This window comes from Notamacropus eugenii, chromosome 7, assembly GCF_028372415.1.
Source record: "Notamacropus eugenii isolate mMacEug1 chromosome 7, mMacEug1.pri_v2, whole genome shotgun sequence".
Lineage (NCBI taxonomy): Eukaryota > Metazoa > Chordata > Mammalia > Diprotodontia > Macropodidae > Notamacropus > Notamacropus eugenii.
In genome coordinates, this window is record NC_092878.1 from 150,582,614 (window position 1) to 150,604,283 (window position 21,670).

At 41.9% G+C, this 21,670-nt stretch overlaps 1 protein-coding gene across 3 annotated transcripts in view; it reads right to left on the reverse strand.

The window, feature by feature from the left end:
- The window catches only part of LIN54 (lin-54 DREAM MuvB core complex component), a 78,833-nt gene extending 58,920 nt beyond the window's left edge, over positions 1–19,913 (reverse strand). For 2 of the 3 annotated variants that reach the window (XM_072623994.1, XM_072623993.1), the window contains exon 1: positions 19,746–19,913. In XM_072623994.1, the coding sequence (XP_072480095.1) occupies positions 19,746–19,896 (151 nt within the window). In that variant the 5' untranslated portion in view covers positions 19,897–19,913. Of the gene's footprint in view, positions 1–17,238; positions 17,382–19,745 lie in introns of those variants that run through there. The other variant, XM_072623995.1, reaches the window with a different exon arrangement.
- Positions 19,914–21,670: the final 1,757 nt, after the last annotated feature.

Here is a 21,670-nt window from a genome sequence, read left to right on the forward strand (position 1 = left end):
TGAGGGCATAATTCCAAACCCCTTTCCAAAATGGCTGGCCCAATTCAGAGTTTCACCAACGGCGCATTAGCATGCCCCCTTTCATTGCTCTGTACTTTTGAAGTCGGTCTTTTCCTCGGTCCTTGAGAGCTTACTAGCAATTTACACACCTGATAGCGGACTTTTCTTTTATCTTCTAGTTGTTTCTTGAGGTGCACATACCTACTACTTGGTTAGTCATCTACTTATCTTCTCCCAGAGGTATTATATAAACACAGGAATTTAAGTGATTTAAGAATGAAGGAGGGGCAGCTAGATGGCACAGTGAATAGAGCTCTGGCGCTGGAGACAGGAGGACCTGAGTTCAAAACCGACCTCAAACACTGGACACTTACTAGCTATGTGACCTTAGGCAAGTCACTTAACCCCAATTGCCTTGTCTTTCCTCCTCCTCCTCCAAAAAAAAAAAGGAGTTATCTACTCAATGTAACTGAAAAATATCCTCTCACATGACCACACTGATAACATGCCCATCTCCATATGGATACTAAGGAAGTTAACAGAGTAATCACAACACTAATCTTTGCTGCCAGCTGCTGCTATCATGCATCTCCACACCTCTCTTGGACTGTGCTAGCCCCAAATCAACCACAATGCATTCCACCTCTTTTCCACCTTTAGCCCTGGGAAGAGAAATTAAATTAACACAACGATTCCTGAAAGGTAATTGTCAGCATTGACCCTAAGATTCTACCTACCATCCTAGAGACATGATCAAGCCAAAACACCTCTGCCTGGTTGGCACTACCTTGTGAGTGTGTGCGTGTGGTTTTTTCCTGTCAAAATGTAAGCTCTTTAAGGATGGCCTATGGAGCTTTTGTGTCAGTATCCTCAGTACAATTCCCTGGCACGTAGTATGTGATTAATAAATAATTTTTCACTCACTCATTCACGAGGCAAATTAAATTGGGCTAGCGTCATATTTTGATAATAGCTCCATATCAAGGAAACCTTTGTTTTATAGTCGTACTTCATCACAAGTCCAGTCGGCCATCTCAAATGCCCAGGATGAAAAACTTCCAAGACCCAGGACAAAGCAAATACACAGACCTACAACAATCCTTGCCTGTCTGGGCCTCACGGCTTTGGCCAAAGGCCGCTGAAAAGCATCCAGAGAGAAATGAACATCATCGTGAAAGTCTAAAGATAAGTACTGTTTACAATGACATACTTCCAACCAAACCACGCATCCTGCTTTTCAATAAAACGTAGAACTGATGAGGACAGCTTCTCCTGGTTCCCTCAAACTGCTGGCACCCATTCCAGTCACCTGAGAGATTTTTAGCCTGAAAACTCTTTGGGGAATAGAGAATATTCCAATTTTGTCTTGACAGACTAAACTCAACACAAGGCTTCTCGCAAGATGGTAGCTTTAACAAAGGTTTGTGGACTGACTAGTTCACTTCCACATTTATAAACTATTTCCCCTGACAAGATACTTTCTCCTAGAGAACAGGGACCAGTTAATTTTTGTCTTTGCAACTTCAGGGTCTGGTACCTAATAAAAACTTTCTGATTAAGGGAAACAATACGACATCATTATTCAGAAAGAACTATAACTGTTATCACTAACAAAGTCTCATAACAAAGATAAATATTGGGAAAACTTGTCACTGTAGATCACCTGAAACAAAGGTGAAATAATACAGAGACTAAAAAGACTTCATTTAGACATGTTAGAAAAGCAAAATGCTATCTTATTTCTGTAGTTTTCCTTGGGTTAAGTTTTCTTAAGACTAAACCATAAAGGAACACAACAGACTGAGAGAAAATGCACTCTAAAGTACTGGGATTCGGTCAGCACAGGTAACTCCTGGTGTGAGAAATCCTTTCATCAACAGAGATCACTACAGAAGACCCAGGGAGTTAGGTGCCTGTAGCGTACAAAGGTTGCAAGATCGAGCTAGAGTAAGAGACAGAATTTTAATTCAGACCATTCAGACTTGAAGCCAAACTAGTCCAATAAGCCCAGCACTCTATTACACTGTCTACAAAAAAAGAAAATTTCTGAAGAAATTTGACCTTGTGAAAATTCAAAATAGTAATTTCAAGAACTGTATTTAAAGTCCCAAACATGCAGGGAGAAGAAACAGGCAGGCTCTTTGGATAACCCAGAGGCTTCTCATTTTGGAACTTCCCTTAGTACCTGGAGTCTTTTTATCCTAGACCATACTGGTCCCCTTCAATTACTGGTAACATAACCTGGGTGTCCATTTTGTTGACAGGTCCAGGCCACCCAAGTTTCATTTCCCTCCTGGCTGTGCCCAGCACAGGTATCTTCTCCCTCCACCACTACACTCCTCTGCAGATCCTTGTGCCATCTTCCCCTATTAAAATCTAAGATCCTCAAGAGCAGGGATTATCTTTCTTTTTAACTTATATCCATAGAGTTTAGCACAGAACCTGGCACATAGTGAGTACTTAACAAATGCATGTTACCTGCCTGTCATAAAGAACTAATAAAGAATTCTAAACAAAGCTACTAATCACTCAGGTCAGGCACTGTGCACATAAAAACAAAAATAAGACTGTCTGAAGCTTTAAGGGACTCATATTCTAGTGGAATGTACAAAGAGACATACAAAACAGATACAAGGGGAAGGGCACTAGGGGCTGGATAGGATGGAAAACAGACCTGGCAAGGTCTCATGTAGAAGATGGTGCCCAAGATCCAGGGGACCTAACCCCAGGAGGGGGAGGAGATTATCACACACACCCAAAGCTTGGCAGGGGGTGAAGCTTGACCCTGAACTAAAGCTGAAGAGAGGAGGAAAGCAAAGAACTGAGCAGTGTGAAAAACCTCTGTATCCCTAGACATTTCTAAAAGGTCAGTCTCAAAGGAAAGAGTGACTGCATAACAACTGCAGAGTCAAAGGGGAAAAACCTGATTTTCTACAAGGTCTTCACGAAATGAAAAATATGAAATAAAATCTCTAGAGGAAATAAAAGGAAGGATAAGGAACTCATAAGGGAAAGTGGCAAACCTCTCCCTGAGAACTAGAAGAGACCAAACAGAAATAATGATTCCATTACACAACAAGTATTACAGCAAAATAAAAGCCTGGAGAAAACACAAAACGTGAGCTATCGGACACCAAAAACAAGGTCAAGGAAAGGTCATTTAAGAATTACTGGACTCCCAGAAAACCATGATCCTCCCCAAAATAGAAAACACTCTCTTTCAAGAACTCATAAAGTTACCCAGATCTTTTAGAATTGGAAGGCAACATAAAGATATAAAGAATCCATCAGTCACCTCCTGCAAGGAACCCCAAAAGACAAAGTCGCTGCAACGTAACAGCTAGCAAAATCCAGGGCGTCCACCTCAAAGAAAAAATAATACAAGAAGGTAGGAGGAAGTAATCCAAGTACCAAGAAAGTATAGGCCTCTTCTCAGAATAATGTTTCTAAAATACCTAGGGTTATAAAGTAAACCAACTATCCTGAAAGGCAATTTGTCAAAGTATTTTAAAAAGCCAGTTCCCAGACTCCAGGTTAACGACTCCTGCTTAACCTGCCTCTCCCCAGCCTTCTCTGTTTCTACTGAGGGCACCAGCATCCCTTCAATTATTCCCAAACAGACTGATCATTTAGTCTTCATTTCCTCATCCCCCATATGAATGAATAAAAAAGCCTTTATTAATATGTGCCAAGAACTGTGCTAAATGTTGAGGACACAAATACAAAAGCAGAGATGGTACCCACCCAAGTGGCTCTCATTCTAATGGGGAGACAAAGAAAGGTCCAGGGGTAGTGAGTGGACCCCTGGGGAAAAAAAATGGACTCAGCCTTTCCTGTAATAGGAGCAAGGGCAGAATTGACTGCATTATGGTTCCAGAATTAGGAGTGTGGGTACGGCTGGGCAAGCAGATGAGCAGAACAGGGAAGGAAGTGAAGCAAGCTGAGGGTTGCCTAGATTTGATGGGCCACAACCCCTGCCAATCAGAAATGGAGGGTGGGGGAAGAGAGTTGTGGTCACGATAGAGTTAACCAGTTGTCACATTTGCTCCTTTTTCACTTCGGTTATCTCTAGAATCTTCCTCTTCCTCTTCCTCAGGGAGTTCATCCTAGTTCAGCTCTTCATATCTCCTCTATCTAACTACAACAATGCCTCCTAAATCATTTCCTGGCTTAGAATCGCTCCCCCTTACAATCTATTGGCCAAAGCACCTTCCGAAAAGAATCCTTGGTGTCTCCCCATCACCTCAAGGATACAGTGCAGGCTGACTTCACATCACCCTCCATTCATTCCATCATTCACTCCCATCCCAGCCAAGCTAATCCCTTGTTCTCCCCAAATGCCACAGCCCATCCCCTTCTCTGCCCCCCATGCCAGGACACACTCTTTCCTTACCACTTTCTCTTAGAATAGCTGGTTTCCTTCAAGGGCCATGGGGCAGAACTGCATCCCCTCATGGTGAGTGCTCTCACTCTTCTCAAATTAACTCAGATTTAGTTTTTCTACATATAAAAAAGTGAACTCCTTTAAAGTAGGAATTGTTTTTCCCTTTGCCGTTGTCTCCTAAGAGCCTAGCCCAGTGCCTACAACATAAAATAAAGCTCAATAAATATTTGTTTAATGACTAAATGAGATGTCTTTTAACCTGCATAAGCTGATGACATAATGAAAATGTTTGAAACAATTTTTCAAAAGCTAAGTATTAGAAGCTAGTTGCAAGAAAGAAAACCTTTTATATAGAAAAAGTTATATATCAGAAATGTTACTCTGAAATCTAGAATCCTTAAAATATAGAATCAGACCCAATTTCTATAGGTTAAAATGTTAGGCCCTTCTCCTTGGACCCTGTTATCCAGTGATACATCTAGCAATAAAATCAACTTTAACAGAGACTGTCTGGGCCCTATCACCTGGGGAAAACTTCCCCATGATTCTAGAGGGCAATGATTACAGCAGCAGGGCAAAAGTCAAGAGATAACAGTGTTCTCAGGTACAGACACTGCTGAGAGGAAAACTGAACTTCCTGGGTTTGTATGGGCAGGCCTGGGAGCTGGACAGCGCCAATGCCACCCAAGACCTGGCAGCCTTCATGTCATCAGGCAAGAGGCCAGCCCAAAAGAAGTAAGCATCTTCTTCCTGGCCTCCCCTTGTCTGGGTGGCCTTGCCTGGAGGGAAGGAAGAATAGATCACCCCACAAAGGAAAGGTCAAATCAGAAAACTCTCTTGGAATACAATGTCATGCCTACCATACTGTCTCCCAGCTTAGGAAAGTGAAATTTCTGAGAAAGCAGAGTTAGAATACTTGGTTAACATGCAATATTACTCTGCTACTAAATACAAGTGAACAATCCACTTAAGTGCCCTTAATCTTTTCTGTTCTGGACTAGACACAACCTAGTTCTAGGATCACAGACTTAGGCCATTTTGTTCAATCCCCCCATTTGACAGAGGAGCAACTAAGACCTCAGGAAGTCAAGTTATTACCCTAAGCCACAATGATATTAAGTAGCAGAGCCAGAATTTGAACCCAAATTCTAGGATTTCCTCTGCTTCCAAATCTAGTGCTCATTCATTCTCTCCTAGGTTGTAATTCTTTACTATTTTCCAATCATGGAAAAAACATGGACAAGACACACAGGGTAAGAAGACAGAAAGGGCTTAAAAATGTGCTAGTGGAAGGACTACTTACATCAGTAAAACCTTAAATCCAATAAAGCACGAAAGTGCTGTCAAATACTAGTGTCTATAAAGTGTGAACTTTCTCTGGATATTTATTTTCAAGCAGTTTAGTTACTGAAGATCATTTTTTAAAAATTATCTTCCTTCACCTTCCTCTCACTTTGTAGCAAACAAGAGAAGCAAAGGCCTTTGGGTTGGGGACAGAAGGGTAATTGCTCTGTTCAAGAATCTTAAGGGCTATTATGAAAATGATCATTTGATTCTCTTTTAAGACCTTGCTCCTCCCCTAAAGTATTTACTTCCAATCACTCCCTCCTCCCATTTGCCCTCCCTTCTATCATCCCCCCACCCCACTTATCCCCTTTTCCCCTACTTTCCTGTAGTGTAAGATAGATTTTCATACCAAACTGAGTGTGCATGTTATTCCCTCCTTAAGCCTAATGTGATGAGAGTAAGCTTCACTTTTTCCCTCTCGCTTCCCCCCTTTCCCCCTCCATTGAAAAAGCCTTTTCTTGCCTCTTTTATAAGAGATAATTTGCCCCATTCCATTTTTTCCTTTCTCCTCCAACTATATTCCTCTCCCACCCCTTAATTTTATTTTTTTAGATATCATCCCTTTCTATTCAACTCAGCCTGTGCCCTCTGTCTCTGTCTCTCTCTCTCCAAATTCCACGCCCTTTGATCCCTTAATGTAGTAGCTACTAGATCTTGTGTTATCCTGATTGTATTTCCACAATACTTGAATTGTTTCTTTCTGGCTACTTGCAATATTTTCTCCTTGACCTGGGAACTCTGGAATTTGGCTACAATATTCCTAGGAGTTTCTCTTTTTGGATCTCTTTCAGGAGGTGATTGTTAGATTGTTTCACTATTTTACCCTCTGGTTCTAGAATACCAGGGAAGTTTTCTTTGATAATTTCATGAAAGATGATGTCTAGGCTCTTTTTTTGATCATGACTTTCAGGTAGTCCCATAATTTTTAAATTGTCTCTCCTGGATCTATTTTCCAGGTCAGTTGTTTTTCCAATGAGATATTTCACATTATCTTCTATTTTTTCATTCTTTTGGTTTTGTTTTGTAATTTCTTGGTTTCTCATAAAATCATCAGCCTCCATCTGTTCCATTCTAATTTTTAAAGAACTGTTTTCTTCAGTGAGCTTTTGAACCTCCTTTTCCATTTGGCTAATTCTGCTTTTTAAAGCATTCTTCTCTTCATTGGTTTTTTGGGCCTCTTTTGCCATTTGAGTTATTCTATTTTCAAAGGTGTTATTTTCTTCAGCATTTTTTGGGATCTCCTTTCACAAGCTGTTGACTCACTTTTCATGATTTTCTTGCATCACTCTCATTTTTCTTCCCAATTTTTCCTCCACCTCTCTTACTTGATTTTCAAAATCCTTTTTGAGCTCTTCCATGGCCTGAGACCATTGCATATTTATTTTGGAGGGTTTGGATGCAGAAGCCTTGACTTTTGTCTTCCTCTGATGATATGCATTGTTCTTCCTCATCCAAAAGAATGAAGAAAATACCTGTTCACCAAGAAAGTAACCTTCTATAGGCTTATTTTTTTCCCCCTTTTTGGGGCATTTTCCCAGTCAGTTACTTGACTTTTGAGTCCTTTGTTAAGAGGAGGGTATACTCTGGGGACCTATAAGTTCTCAGTTCCTCTAAGGTGGGCACAATCAAGAGAGAAGAATTTACTCCTCTCCTGGCCTGAACTCTGGTTTGGGAGCTACTGCAAGCTTTTCCGCCCAGGATCTACAAGTAGAATTCCCTCTCCAGAGCCTCCACCAGCAGCACTCCTCCTCCTCACACCAGGGCTGACATTCAGGGAGGAGACTCAGATCAGCAGCTCGATTCCCCCAGGGACTTTAGGCAGAGGGCTCCCAAAATGGACACTGCAGGTGCTGGGCTGCGCTCCGCTCCAAACCTGGTGTGATAGACCTTTTCTTTCAGCCTTCCAGGCTGCCTAGGGCTGGAAATCTCTTTCACTCTGTCATTCTGTGGCTTCTGCTGCTCTAGAATTTGTTTAGAGTCAATTTTTACAGGTGTTTTATGGGCTGTTGGGGGAGAGCTCTTACAGGTGGTCCTTCTATTCTGCCATCTTGGCTCCACCCCCAAGAATTCCCACTCTTGAAGAGATTTCATTCTTACAAAGACAGTGACAGAACACCTAGTGTGTTCTTGAACAGTTCAAGTCACCAGGCCCAAACTGACTACGTGTAGAAGGAGACTGAAAAAATTGAAGGATATGATATTGGAGCCACTCACTGTCCTTTATCTCTGAAAGCTCTTGGAAAATGTGAGGGGGAGCCAGAGAGGGAAAACACCAATGTCTCAGTGGTTAAAAGATGGAAAAGAGTGAGGTCTGCAAACTCCAGGTCTGTGGGTGTGACTTCAAATTCTAGCAAAATTCTAGAAAGTATCATTGGAGGGATGGTTAGCAAATGTCTAGAAGAAAAACTGTGCAGAGGAAGAGCCAGATCCACCCAGTTCAGGCCAGGCCAGACTAAGCTCATTTCCTATTTTTGGACAGCTTTTCTAGCCTGACAAATTTTAGCAAAGCTTTTGATAAATGCTATTCTTGTAGAGAAAATGGAAAGATGTGGCTTGACAGTTAAGTGGATTTGGATCTGGCTGAATGTCTAGGCCTATAGAAGAGTTTCTGAAGAGTTAGATATTAACTTGGAAAGTATTCTATAGTGGAACACCGTAAGGATGTGTGCTTGGACTTCAGCTGTAAAAAAGGAATGAAAGGTAGAAGGCATACAGACAGCAAGTTTTACCAGATCCTCAAAAGAACCAGATAACAGAGGCAGCATTCAAAAAGATCTTGATAGACTAACAAGAGAAAGCCCAGAATTTAAGAATATCTCTGAAGACCAAGCTACACTGAGTGACACAGTGCATTTTTCTTTTACCCACAAAGTAAAAAAAATAGAAATGGGATGAAATCTTTTATTTCAAGTAAAATTTTAACTTTTTTTTTTTTATCAATTTTCACATATGTTGCTTCTAATGCTAGAATTATGGGTGGGATCTAATAAGATGAAATGACAATGGATAAATGTAACATCCTATAAAGTTCCAACAGGATGGGAAAGCTCTAGAACCAAATCACAGATTCTCTGAGTTCAAATCTTCAGCTGCTATTTGTTCTAACATAAACAAGAATCTCTTCTATCAAATACTCAACAAGTGGTCGTCCAGTCTTGGCTTGAACACCTCTATTGACCTCCTGAGGTAAGCCATTTGGTTACTAGGTAGCTGAAATTATTAAGAAACTTTTCCTTAAATCAATTTTGGCAAATAAATTGGCAAATTTGGCAAAATAAATTTGGCACTGTGCACTCTCAATCTACATCCTTACTTATAACCTTAAAGTCTTTTTACCATCCTAGATATGTGACCCTGAAACAAGTCACTTAACCTCTCTCAGCCTCAGTTTCCTCATCTGTAAAATGGGGATAATGATAATAATAATACCACCTACCTCCCAGGATTGTTACGGGGCTAAATGAGATTACATATGTAAAGCGCCCTATAAATGTTGGCTACTATTATTATAATTAAAGGAGATGCATTACCACTTGCCATCTGCCTTGCCATTGCACCCTAATGATGACTGGTTCTTTCTGCCAACCCTAAAGTTGCAGCCTCCTATATGTTTTCCCTTTTCACAACAGTTCTGTAACTTTCTTTTTAAAGGAACATTTTAATTTTTTTAATTTAAAAATGTGTTCTTCTTATTAAGAAAAAATTTAAAATTAAATGTGACATTAAAAAAAAATCTTTCAATACACATCTACATAGTTCAGCAAAACAAATTCCATTATCTACGTACAAACTGATTGCCTCTTTCTTCATCTAAGTTTATCATCCCTCTGACAAGGTGGTGAATGGTGTGTTTCATTGTTATTCTTTTGAATTTGAAGTTCATTGTGTCACTGATCAGCATTGTAAAGTCTTTCAAAGTTGTTTTCTCTATGAAGTTTTCATTGTGTGAACTGTTCTAATTCTGCTCACTTCACTCTGCATCAGTTCATAAGATCTTTCCAGTTTTCTCTGAAATCATCCATTTCACCATTTTTGATGACATAATACCATTCCATTCCATTCCTACACCATTTGTTTAGCCATTCCCCAACAGGAAGAAAGATCCCTAATTTACCACTTGGAATCACCACAAAAAAGATTCCTTTTCTCTTTCTTTGATCTTCTTAGAATATAAGCCTAGTAGTGGAATCAAAGAGAAGGTACAAATTGGTCTTTTTGAGCATAGCTCCCGATTGCTTTCCAGAATTCACAGCTCCAATGATGCACTGTTCAGTTTTCCCACAGCTCTCCATCATGTCGTTTTCTTTTTTTTTTGTCATCTTGGCCAGTCAAATTGATAGGAGATAGAATTTCAAAGCTGCTTTAATTTATACTTCTCTAATTAATAAAGCATTTTTTTCATATGGTTGTTGACAGCGTGGATCCCTTCTTTTGAAAGCTGCCTATTCGTTTCCTTTAACCATTTATTTATTTGGGAATGTCTTTTAGTTTTACACAATTAAATCAGTTTTTTATGTATCTTGAAAATAAGACCTTTATCAGAGAAATGTATTCCAAAGATTTTTTTCCCAGTTTTGTTTACCTTCTAATTTTTAGTACATTAGATCTGTTTGTACAAAAACTTTTACATTTTATATAATCAAAGCTATCCATTTTATTTTGTGTGATCTTCTTTACCACCTATTTCTTCATGAACTCTTTCTTCCCCCTTTCAATAGATCACAAAAGAGGAAAAATCTACTTTGTTGATGGTAGGACTTTTTATATCTGTCATGTTTCCATTTGGTGTTTATCTTGGTATATGGTGTGAGAAGCTGGGTGCAAATCTAATTTCTGCCAGACTGCTATCCACTTTTCCCAGTAATTACTGTCAAACAGTTATTCTCTCCAGTAACATCTTTGGATTTACAAAACACTATACTATCACATCTGATGACTTCATATTGTTGTATACAGAATCTGTTAAACAAATCAACCTCTTTTTAAACTTGTACCATATTGTATTCACGATTATTCCTTTGTAGTACAGTCTGAGATCTGAAACTGATAAAGCTCCTTCCTTCCTACATTTTCATTATTACTCTCAAGATTCTTGACCTTCTCTTCCTCCAGATGAATTCTGATTTGTTTTGTTTTGGTTTTTTTTGTAGCTCTATAAATAATTCTTTGGGGAATTTGATCAGTACAGAATTGAGTAAGTAAATTCTTTAGGTATTTTTATTATATCAGCTTGACCTACCCATGAGCAATTAACGTTTCTCCAGTTATTCAGGTCTGTCTTAATTTCTGCATTTTATAGTTAGCTTCCTATAGTCCTTGGGTGAATCTTGAAAGATATATTCCCAAACATTTCATAACTTCTGTAATTATTTTTAAGGGAATTTTCTTTTTAATTCTTGATGTGTGTTATTGGTTATATAAAGGAATAATGATGGTTTATGCAGATTTATATACAGAAACTGTGCTGAAGTTGTTGCAGTTAGTTTTAGTTGACTCCCTAAATACATCAAAATATCATCTGCAGAAAGAAATAATTTTGCTGTCTCCCTGCCTACGCTTCAATTTTTTTTTCTTATCTTATTGCTGTAGCCAGCATTTCTAATCCTGTATATAGTAAGGGAGATAATGGTAATCATTGATTTACCCCTGATCTTACCAGAAAGGCCTCTAAAAATGACTGCACTTGGATTGAGATAAATAGTACTTAACTATAAGAAGGAAATCTATTATTTCAATCCTTTCAATCCTTATCGATGATATAGGTATGGTCTTCATATCTGAACCAAGCAAAGATAAAGCAGAGAAAGAAAACTAGAGACTAACGTCCAGAATGAACACTGATGAGACACATCAAAATCAAACACGAGCAAGAAAGCTACAACAGCATTATTGGAAAGACAATATGCAGCGGCTAGGTTTATACCAGAAGTGTGGGGCTGGGTCAACACGAAGACTATATAAATATAATAAATCATCTTAGTAACACAAATAATAAAAAACTATGGCTGATAATCATAGACAGTGAGTATCCAATAAATATTGAACAGATGCTGTAAAGCCAATACTTCTTTTTATTAAAAACTCTAGAAACAATGGAAATAAATGGATTTTTTCCTTAATATAGTTCTTAACCTTTTCTGTATCATGGATCCCTTTGGGAGTCTGATGAAGCCCATGCATTCAAGAAAAGAATACTTCTAAATGCAGAAAAATAAAATACATAGGATTGCAAAGGAAAGCACTTACAGCAAAATAGTTATCAAAAAACTTTTTTTTACATTTCATAGACCCCAGGTTAAGAATCCCTGACATATAAGCTTCTTAAGAACAGAAACTGTCTTAGTTTTCTCTTTGTACTTCTCATTCTTTCCACATAGTAAACAGAGAATGAATGCTTTGTGATGTTTTTTAAAAATTTCTTCACGAATCTTTAGAGGCAAGATTTGAACGCAGGTCTTTCCCGACTTGCTCTTCCCTTACACTAGGCTGCCCCTCCTGTCAAGCACACAGTTGATCTTAAAATATTTATCTAACAGATGAATGCCATTTTATCTTCCAATACTGCCACATAAAACTACAAGAATTAAGTTTTGCAATTGTTTTATTACTTAATAAAAGTTGTGGAAATGCTGTAAGATAATGAAGAAAACAAGACAAACGGTCTGAGTTCATATTAGCCCAATAAATATAATGTAATACAATGTCAGCACATACATCTGATTTCAATGTTCAAGCTATTAAACTCTCTATCCAGAGTAGGAGTGGGGAGTGATGTCACAGATAATTCAAAAATCATTTCTATTTGGCTTTGAAATGCTTTCATGCCTCCATTTTAATAGAATGGGTGTTTGAGGAAATCACAACACTTCAAACAAATAATGACACCACACTATGAATGCCAACAAAGTAGATGAGAAAGTATGGGCCACTTTTGATACAACAGGTCCGTAAAAGGTCTGTAAAACCTTTTCAGCTTACAGACACTATCGAGAGTCAAAATTCCATCTAAAATTTTTGAAACTCACTTCTTATACTACTTAAAATTTGTACAAAAGTTATTCTTTCTGATGATGCAACATGCTACCCACTTCTTAGCAGCAAGGTGATAAGACAAGAGATTCAGGACAAGATGTACATTTTCAGAGAAGGCCAATCAATGTGCTGACTTGTTTTAATTATATACTCACTTTTTTTTTTTAACCAGAGGCCTTATATTTGGGAAGTGAAAGAGAGCAGTTAGAGTGAGTGATGGGGGAAAAAAAGAACATCAAGGAAACACTTTAAAAAATATACAAGATAGTAGAGAAAAGTCCAGAAAAGAACACAGACAAGCAGGGCCATTTTCTTCCTCTCTTAAAATTAATATACACCAAAAAAAAAAAATCTAATTGTATGTAACAGAAGCTATTTCAAATAAATCCTCTTTTCTGTTCTTTGTATGTTGAAATAATTCATTTTTGCAATTTCTTAATGAAAAAGAAATTTATTTTAAAAGAAAGTTTTTGTCTTTTATTGAAAAATGGATATGGGGGCAGCTAGGTGGTACAGTGGATAGAGCACTGGTCACAGAGTCAGGAGAACCTGAGTTCAAATCCAACCTCAGGCACCTGACATTTACTAGCTGTCTGACTGTGGGCAAGTCACCTAACCCCAAAAGTCTCATCAAAAACAAACTGTAAAAAAGAAAAATGGATATAAAAATGTTTAGCATGCTACTTTTCTGGGAAATGATTTTGTAAATGTGTATTACATAAAGATGGTACTTTTAAGTTCATTTAAAACTAGTATTTCTCCATCAAGAGTTTTGGACTGCCCCGATGTCATTTGGGTTTACCTCAAATTCGATATTCTCTCCACATGCTATAATGCACTAGTGTCTTCCCTCTGTCATTACTGCCAATTCACCCTACTGTTTGCTTCACCCCCACTAAACTGTTAGTTCTTTGAAGACTGAAGCTACTTCTGCCTCTTTGTATCCCTAATCCTTAATAGAGGGCCTGAAGGTAAGCCCTTTAAAAAAGACCTTTCTTTAGAAAAACTAATTGTTCATACACTTATTATTAGTAGGGTATGGCACATCAGAGTATTAAGCAAATTATAATTCAAAATTTCTCCATTTACAAAATTTTATAATCTAAGAAAAGCTATGTCATAGAATATACATGATGGTCACAGTAATTAAATGATGACCATTGAAGTAAGACTTTTATTTGTCCAGACTCTTAATTTCTTGAACATAAGAACTTCAGGAGAGGAAGCTTCCTGTACTCTATCCGGGCAGATCCTTCTGCTTTCCAATCTAAGAGATTAAGGGGCCTGCTCAACATCACCCAGATAAAACGTGTCAGAGTTGGGACTAGAATGAAGGTGTTTTCCCCTGAATATCTCTCTCTCTCTCTCTCTCTCTCTCTCTCTCTCTCTATATATATATATATGTATATATATATGTATATATATATGTATATATATATATACATATATATATGTATATATATACATATATATATATATACATACACACACACATATATATGTATATAGATGCTTGCCATTTCTCTCTTGTGTTATGCGTCTCAGACTCTGAGAGTTCTGAACTTCAACCGCCCATCATATGAGACACTATGTTTTCATTTTTGTCTTTATATCACCTGCAAATAACACAGCAGGAGCTGAAAAGATGAGCAAACATTCCCCTTCTGCTTTTTCTAAGGCTTGCTACAAATGTGGCAGCAAGGAGGAAAGGGCACAAATTATCCACATCTTCCAAAGAAACTAGAGTTTTAGAAACAGTTGGGAGGCATTAGGAATGATCATAGAAGTTGACACATTTGTACTTCCTACACCATTAAAATCACATATTCCCAAACTGGAAACTAAAGGTATGCCCATCTACTGGGGAGTGGCTAAACAAATTGTCAAATATCCACAAACTATGCCTTCAGAAATGATGAAATGGATAGTTTTGGAAGAAACTAAAACTGGGAAGACCTCTACGACCTATGGGGAAATAATGGCACTGTGCTAAAAGAGTCAGGGATACAAAGAAGGGCCAAACATAGCCCCTGACCTCATTTTAATGAGAGGAACACACAAAACATGTATGTACAAAACTTGGGAGCCACTGGAGTTTGCTAAGTAGGGAGTGGCATGGCTGGACTGGTGATTTAGGAAAATTACTTTGGTGGCTGAATGGAAGATGGATGGCAGTGGGGAAAGACCCACAGCAGGCAGAGCCACCAGCAGCAACTGTAATCGTCCAGGTGTGAGGTGCCGAGGGCCTGCACCAGGACAGAGTGGCAATGTGAGAAGACAGAAGGCAACTGTTGCAGAGATGTTGCAAAGGTGAAATCAACAAGATTTGGCAACAGATTGGATATGGGGGTGGGGGGGAGGGATAGTAAAGAGCAAAAGATGATGTCTCTTCCGTGAGCCTGGGGGACCAGTGTCCTTGATAGCAATAGGAAAGTTTACAAGGGGGGAATTTTTGGGGGAAGGAAAAGGGAGATGACAGTGAAGACGTCTACAGGACATTCAAACAGAGATGTGACAAACAGTTGGAGATGCAAGACTGGATGGAGGTCAGCGGAGAGTTCAGAGCATGGGTGGGGATCCTATGGCCTTGAGGCCACATGTGGCCCTCTAGGTACTTAAGTGTGGTCATTTGACTAAATCCAAACTTCATAGAACAGATCCCCTTAATAAAAAGATTTGTTCTCTAAAACTTGGACTCAGTCAAAAGGCCACACCTAAGGACCTAGAAGGCCAAATCTGTCTTTGAGGCTGCAGATTCCCTACCTGTGGTTTATGGCTTGATAGTAGATTTGAGAATCATCTTAGAGATGATTGAATGATGGAACTGGATCCATGGAAGCTAAAGAGATAAGCAAGTGAAATAATATAGAGGAAGAAGAGGATCCAAGACAGAGACCTTTTAACCCACATGAAGATCCAGCAGGGACAGAACAACAATAATTTACATAATGACTTTACAGTGAAGGGAAAAAAACAACCTTTCAAAGACTTTAGAACTGATAAATAAAACCACAAACCGCAAGTCTAGAGGACTGAAGATGAATCATGCTACCTATCTCCATGCCAGAAGTGATGGGCTTAAAATACAGAATAACACATATTTTTAGACATAGGCAAAACAGAAATTTATTTTACTGGACTATGTGTACTTGTAAGGGTTTTGTTTTTTGTCCTTTTAACTGTTCAATGAAGGGAGGAGCATAGAAGAGATAACAAATGCTCATAAATATCAATGAAACAAAAAAACTAAAAGAAACTATGTCCAGATGTACATGCATATGATATATATGCACAGACATCTGGATATAATTTTTAAAATAAATTTTATAATATATTACACACAAACACAAATAGGAAGCTTAGTATATCAATAAACTTCGTTTTCTTTTCACGTGTCTCTGCAGTTTCCACTTGAACTTTTCTCATCAGCACATTTTACTTAAGTTTATTTATTTAAGTTAGGAGCATCACCACAAATGAACCTAAAATTTACCGTCAGAAGTAACACTTAAAAAGAGAAGCAAATGCTATATCAGAGATTCACAGTTCCCTGTTTAATCCTCTCCTGTTGTGCATCTGTGATGTCCTATTGATATAGGTAACTATAGCACAGTCTCTATAAGCTAAGGAAGAGCAGCCACAAAATAAATAAATAAATGAGATTTAACCCTAAGTGGCTAAAGGTAATTTAACTTCTAATTTCTTTATTCCTCTCCTTGCGTACTGAGAGATTGTTTGTGGACAAGAGTCAAATAACATAAGGCTGATAAAAATGGGTTACAATCTGCAATATTGGGAAGTCACTGAAGTCACAGCTACAGGAACACATTCGTTTCGACCAGGTATAATTACTGACTAAATGGACCGCTCTGGAGCCGCAGTAAACGAATTTCAGGAAAGAGAGAGCAATAGAGTAGGCTCTTGGGGACCACTACAGTTTTTCAGAAGTCCACTCAAAGGGGCAAAGTGGGGCACCCTTGTAAAGGGCCCCTGGACAGTTACCTGGAGAACCCGGACTGGTACGGCTCCTCTAGACAAGGCCAGCCTGGATCGCTGACCTGCCAAGACCCAACAGACCTCGGGGCAGCTGCTCCTCCGGCTACACGGGGGAGGCGGCCCGGGGTCTGCGCACCAGACGCGTCCGTCGCCCCAGCGCACGACCAATGTCACCTCCTCAAACCCCCGGTCCGAGGAGCCCGGTCACCCCGCCTCCCACCCCCCGCCGCGCACTTGACGTCCCGCTCCCGGGCCAACAACAACGACAACAACCACAACCCCCCCTCGCCCCCGGCACCACACACGCGGCTGACCGCGGGGTTCCGGCCCCGCGGCTGCTCCGGCACCCGGGCCGCACGACTCGGAAGCCGGGCCCCCAGCCCTTCTGCCCGCCCGGCCCGGGGCCTCCAGCCCGGTCCCTTCCGCTCCGCTCCCCTCCCCCTCCTGCCCGCCCAGCAGCGGCGGCGCATCGCCCTCACCTCCGGGCGGCTCAGGGCGGGGGCTCTCCGGTGTCCCAGGCCGGCAGCTCGCGGCGCAGCCGGGCTCCTCCTCCGCTGTCGCCGCTGCCGCCGCCGCCGCCGGGATGTCAGGGGCCGGGATTGGATTTCGAAAGATCCGCCATTTTCACGTCGTCATCAGAAGCGCGGCGGCGCGGCGGCACGGCGGGCGCGGGCCCGCGGCGGCTCTGCGGCGCCCCTCCCCCGCCCGGGACACGCCCCCGCGCCGCGCCAACCTTCAAACGCGCCGCGGGCCGAGCCCTCGAGCGCCGGCCGGCAGCCGCGGGCTGGGGTAGGAAGCCGCGCGAGGCCGGGAGGGATTCCCCCGACCCAAACTTCAAGTTTCCAAGGGGAAAGGCCAGCGGGAGCTGTGCGCGTTTCTCCATGACCACCTCAGCTCGCTAACACCTTCAGGGCATACATTCCCCCTTCCCCCGGCTGGAAAGGACCAGCTCCTGGGGTAGCCTAGAGAGGGCGGGACCTTGGCCAAGGCGGGTTCAGACAGACGGGGTCACCAAAATCCCATCTTTAAAATGCATACTTTCTACACGTTCCAGACGATCAGTCCCCAGTCCACTTCCTTTGACTTACTCCTTCCTGCCCATAAAACAGACCTGCTGTTCAACCTTCCGGGTCGCTTTCGGACCTCAAGAAATGTAAACCTAATCGCCATCTGATCCAAAAGCTATTAACATTGTTGATTTAAAAAAGGGAAATCTACCCTGAGCTGAAATTGACAATCATTTCCATAGTATCAAATTCTAACTTAAAATACACATTTGCCACCGATACAGTAACATACACAAAACCTCCGGATTATGTCAGTTTCCCTAATTAGCCTCTCTTACTAAATGCAGTCCGAAGATCGACTCAAATACAAAGAAGCGTTCTTTTTTTCAACCTCTAGCTGCAAACCAGTCAACAGGCACCGATAAAAGTGCCTACTACGAGCCAGGCATTTTGCTAACGGCAGGGAACCCAAAGGGAAAAAACAATCCTTACCTTCAAGGAACTCCCAGTCTCACTAAGGAGACAACATGAAAACTATGTTCAACCAAAATCTACAGGGGAAAAGTGGGAGATAATCAACAACCAAAGAGAAAATTATGTTGAATTACAACATTCAGTAGAAATGTTTGGATCGCTAGTGCCTGGCATATGGCAGGTGCTTCACATATAAAGTATGTAAGTGCATATAGACATAGACATGCATGAGCATATATAGCCATGAATATGTGTGTATACATATACACGTCAGATTGCTAAGCCTTTGGCACAGGGCCTGGCACATAGTAAACATTACAAATGTTAGCTGTATCTACATACATACATATGTCTATGTGTGTGTTTGTATAAACTGTAAAGCGCTTAGCACAGTGCCTGGCACGTAGTAGGCCCTATGTTAGCTATTTTATGCGTATGTATATAAATTGTAAGATACCTAACACAATGCTGGCTACATAGTAGGCCCTGTTAGCTATTTTCTGTCTGTGTATATATGAATAAGTATACATACACACATATATGTACATGTGTCTGTGCATTAGCTGTAAAGCACTTAGCATAGTGCCTGGCACACAGTAGGCCCTATGTTAACTGTTTTATATATGGTGTATACACATACACCCATATATACGTATGTTTGTTAGCCATTATGTGTATATAAAAATAACAACTGTAAAGCGCTTAGCACGGTGCCTGGCACATAGTATAAGCTGCATGTCCCCAGCGCGGTGGCTGGCACACAGCACACTGTGCTGTGTTATAAAATAACAAGCACTGTTATTTTATCTGTGTATATATGCATACATACATACATACACACACAAACACCCACAGGTGACCGTGTCCGTGTCCAAGCTGTACAGCGCTCAGCACAGTGCCTCCCCCACAGTAAGCGCCACACCAAGGTGAACTTTACTATCAATTTTATTACTTATGGTATGAGCAGGTCTGCCATTCCCCCACCCTCCCGAAGTTCCGGCGGGGTTAGGGGGAAGGGAAGGGTTTGGGCGGGGCAGGGAGGGGCTGCCCCCAGCTGTCACTCCCTTTTTTCTGACACCAGCCGGGCAGGATTGGCACGCTCGCGGGCTTGGGGCGCGGGGCAGCTCTCTGCTTTGGGGGGAGACCCCCCAGCAGGGAAGGAGCGTTTCTTTCCCCAAACTTTACTCGGAGGCGAAGGGGAGGTCCCGGCGGAGGGAGGGGAGCCATGGCACACAAAGGGGCAGGAGCGCAGGGCGGGCTGCAGGGCCCCCTCCCCCGCGCGGGCGCCGCGCCGCTGCCCGTCGCTGCCCGTCGCTGCCCGGCCCCGCCCGGCCCGGCCCGGCACACCGCGCAGCCGCGCTGGCGCCGGCCCTCCACTGACAGCTCACCCCCCCCTTCCGCGCGCCAACAACCCCCCCATCCCCGGCAGTCGCGGGGTCTCCCCCTCCTCCGTCCCCCCTCCCTCGCCGCCTCCCCCCCCCCCCGTCCCGGGGGCTGACACTCACCCCCCCACCACAGCCGGCGGCGCCGCCGCCTCCTCCTCGCCCCGCGTTCCCTCCGCTCCCGGCAGCCGCGGCGGCGGCGGCGGCGGCGCCTGTGAAACACAGACCCAGGTTTGTTCAAAATCACGCGCCCAGCGCCATTCCACCGCCGCATCCCATAATAGGCTGAGCCCTCCCCCCACCGCTCCCCCTCCCTCCCTCGTCGCCGTTTCCCTCCCCTGGCAACCCGGCCGTAGAGTCGTCAATACGCTGGGCGTAGGTCACCACGTGACTAGGAGCGTGCGCTCGAGCTTTGGGATGGAATGTTCCATAGGAGTGAGAGAGGAGGGGGAAGATCGCAGTTGGAAGAGACCATTCCTGCTCCCCCCCACACACTCCCTTTTAAGGAAGTCTTCCGCGGCTGTGGTCCTTCCCCCGCCCAACCACCGTGCAATTGACCGAGGAGAGTGTGGGACTGATGGCTAACAGTAAGAACAGCTTCGTAGCGTTATGTTCTGGTCGCTAAACTGATTGGACGGGAGGAGAAAAGAATCCACCTGCCCGAAAGCCCCGAGGCACCTGGGGTCTCCGATGAGGCCCGCCGCGGGCTCGCCGACCCGATCTGCCCCCGCTCATCGTATTAACAATAATAGCTCCTGCACAGCCTCCCTCCCTCCAAACAAAGTCCAGTGCAAGTCACGTCATCATTTCTCTGATGTCCTGGTCTTCTCTGAAAACGAAGGACGAACCCAACCGCAGCAACAATAACAGCGCTTTAAAGTTTGTAAGGGGCTTTACGTAGACGCTTGTGTATCCCTTGGTCCTCCCAGCAACCCATTTTATCAGCAGAGGAAACTGAGACCGAGAACCCTTAAATGACTGGCCCAGGACCACACAGCGAGTGAGTGTCTGAGGCAGCTCAAACCCAGGTCTGGCGCCAGGAACACGGCCCCCATGTGGCTGCCTCCGTTTTACACTTCAGGAAACTGAGGTATAGAGAAGTTAACTGATCTGCCCAAGATCATATCGGTGACAGTTATTTTTAGGGAATTTCTTTGTCTCCAATATATATGCTTTTCATTTTTACATATAGCTAGGTTCTGAAGAGTGTGAATAACGGATCCCTAGAAGGCTTCTTATTATTTCGAGTTTGCGCTGCATATTTCCCTAGTGCTGGAACCAATTAATATCCATTTCACACTTCCAAATAGTGTGAATTTGAATAAATTTTCATTCATTTAATAAGTACCTATTATGTGCCAGGCTAAGGACTGGGGATACAAAAACGAAAACATGACTACCCTTTCATATATATATATATATGTATATACACACACATATATAAAACAAACTATATATAATTTCCAGTGAGGAGGGTGAAAACTACTGGGCGGGGAGGGGTTCAGCGTAGGTCTTGAGAACAAACTGGGGCTTGGGTTAAACTTTGAAAGAAGGAACGGATTCTAAGGGCTGGAGGTGAAGAGGGAATGCATTCCAGGTAAGGGACTGACAGTGTTTTAGGACTGTAAATATGTCAGCTATGGGGAAGATAGATTGAAAAGGGGAAAGACTGGAGGTGGGGAAAAAAGGTATAGATCTGTGATAGAAGATAGTTTTAACCTAGTCTAATAAATGGAGAAATGAATTCACAGCAGAGATTAATTATTCAATCCACTGACATTTGTTACTGAATACCTTGTACCACACTAGGCACTGAACAGACTGCAGAAGAAATATAAAACATGATGTTCACCTTAAAGCAGCGTATTATCTACTTTGAGAAGACGAGATATGCTCACATGAATAACAAAACAAAACGGTATAAAATATATTGTGTTGCATTATATTGTATTATTGTATATTACATCATGCTAGTGTAATAAAAACAGAAAAGCAGTTGTATTTTCTTTATACATAGAATGTTGCTGTTATGCAGCGTTTTGCTGATA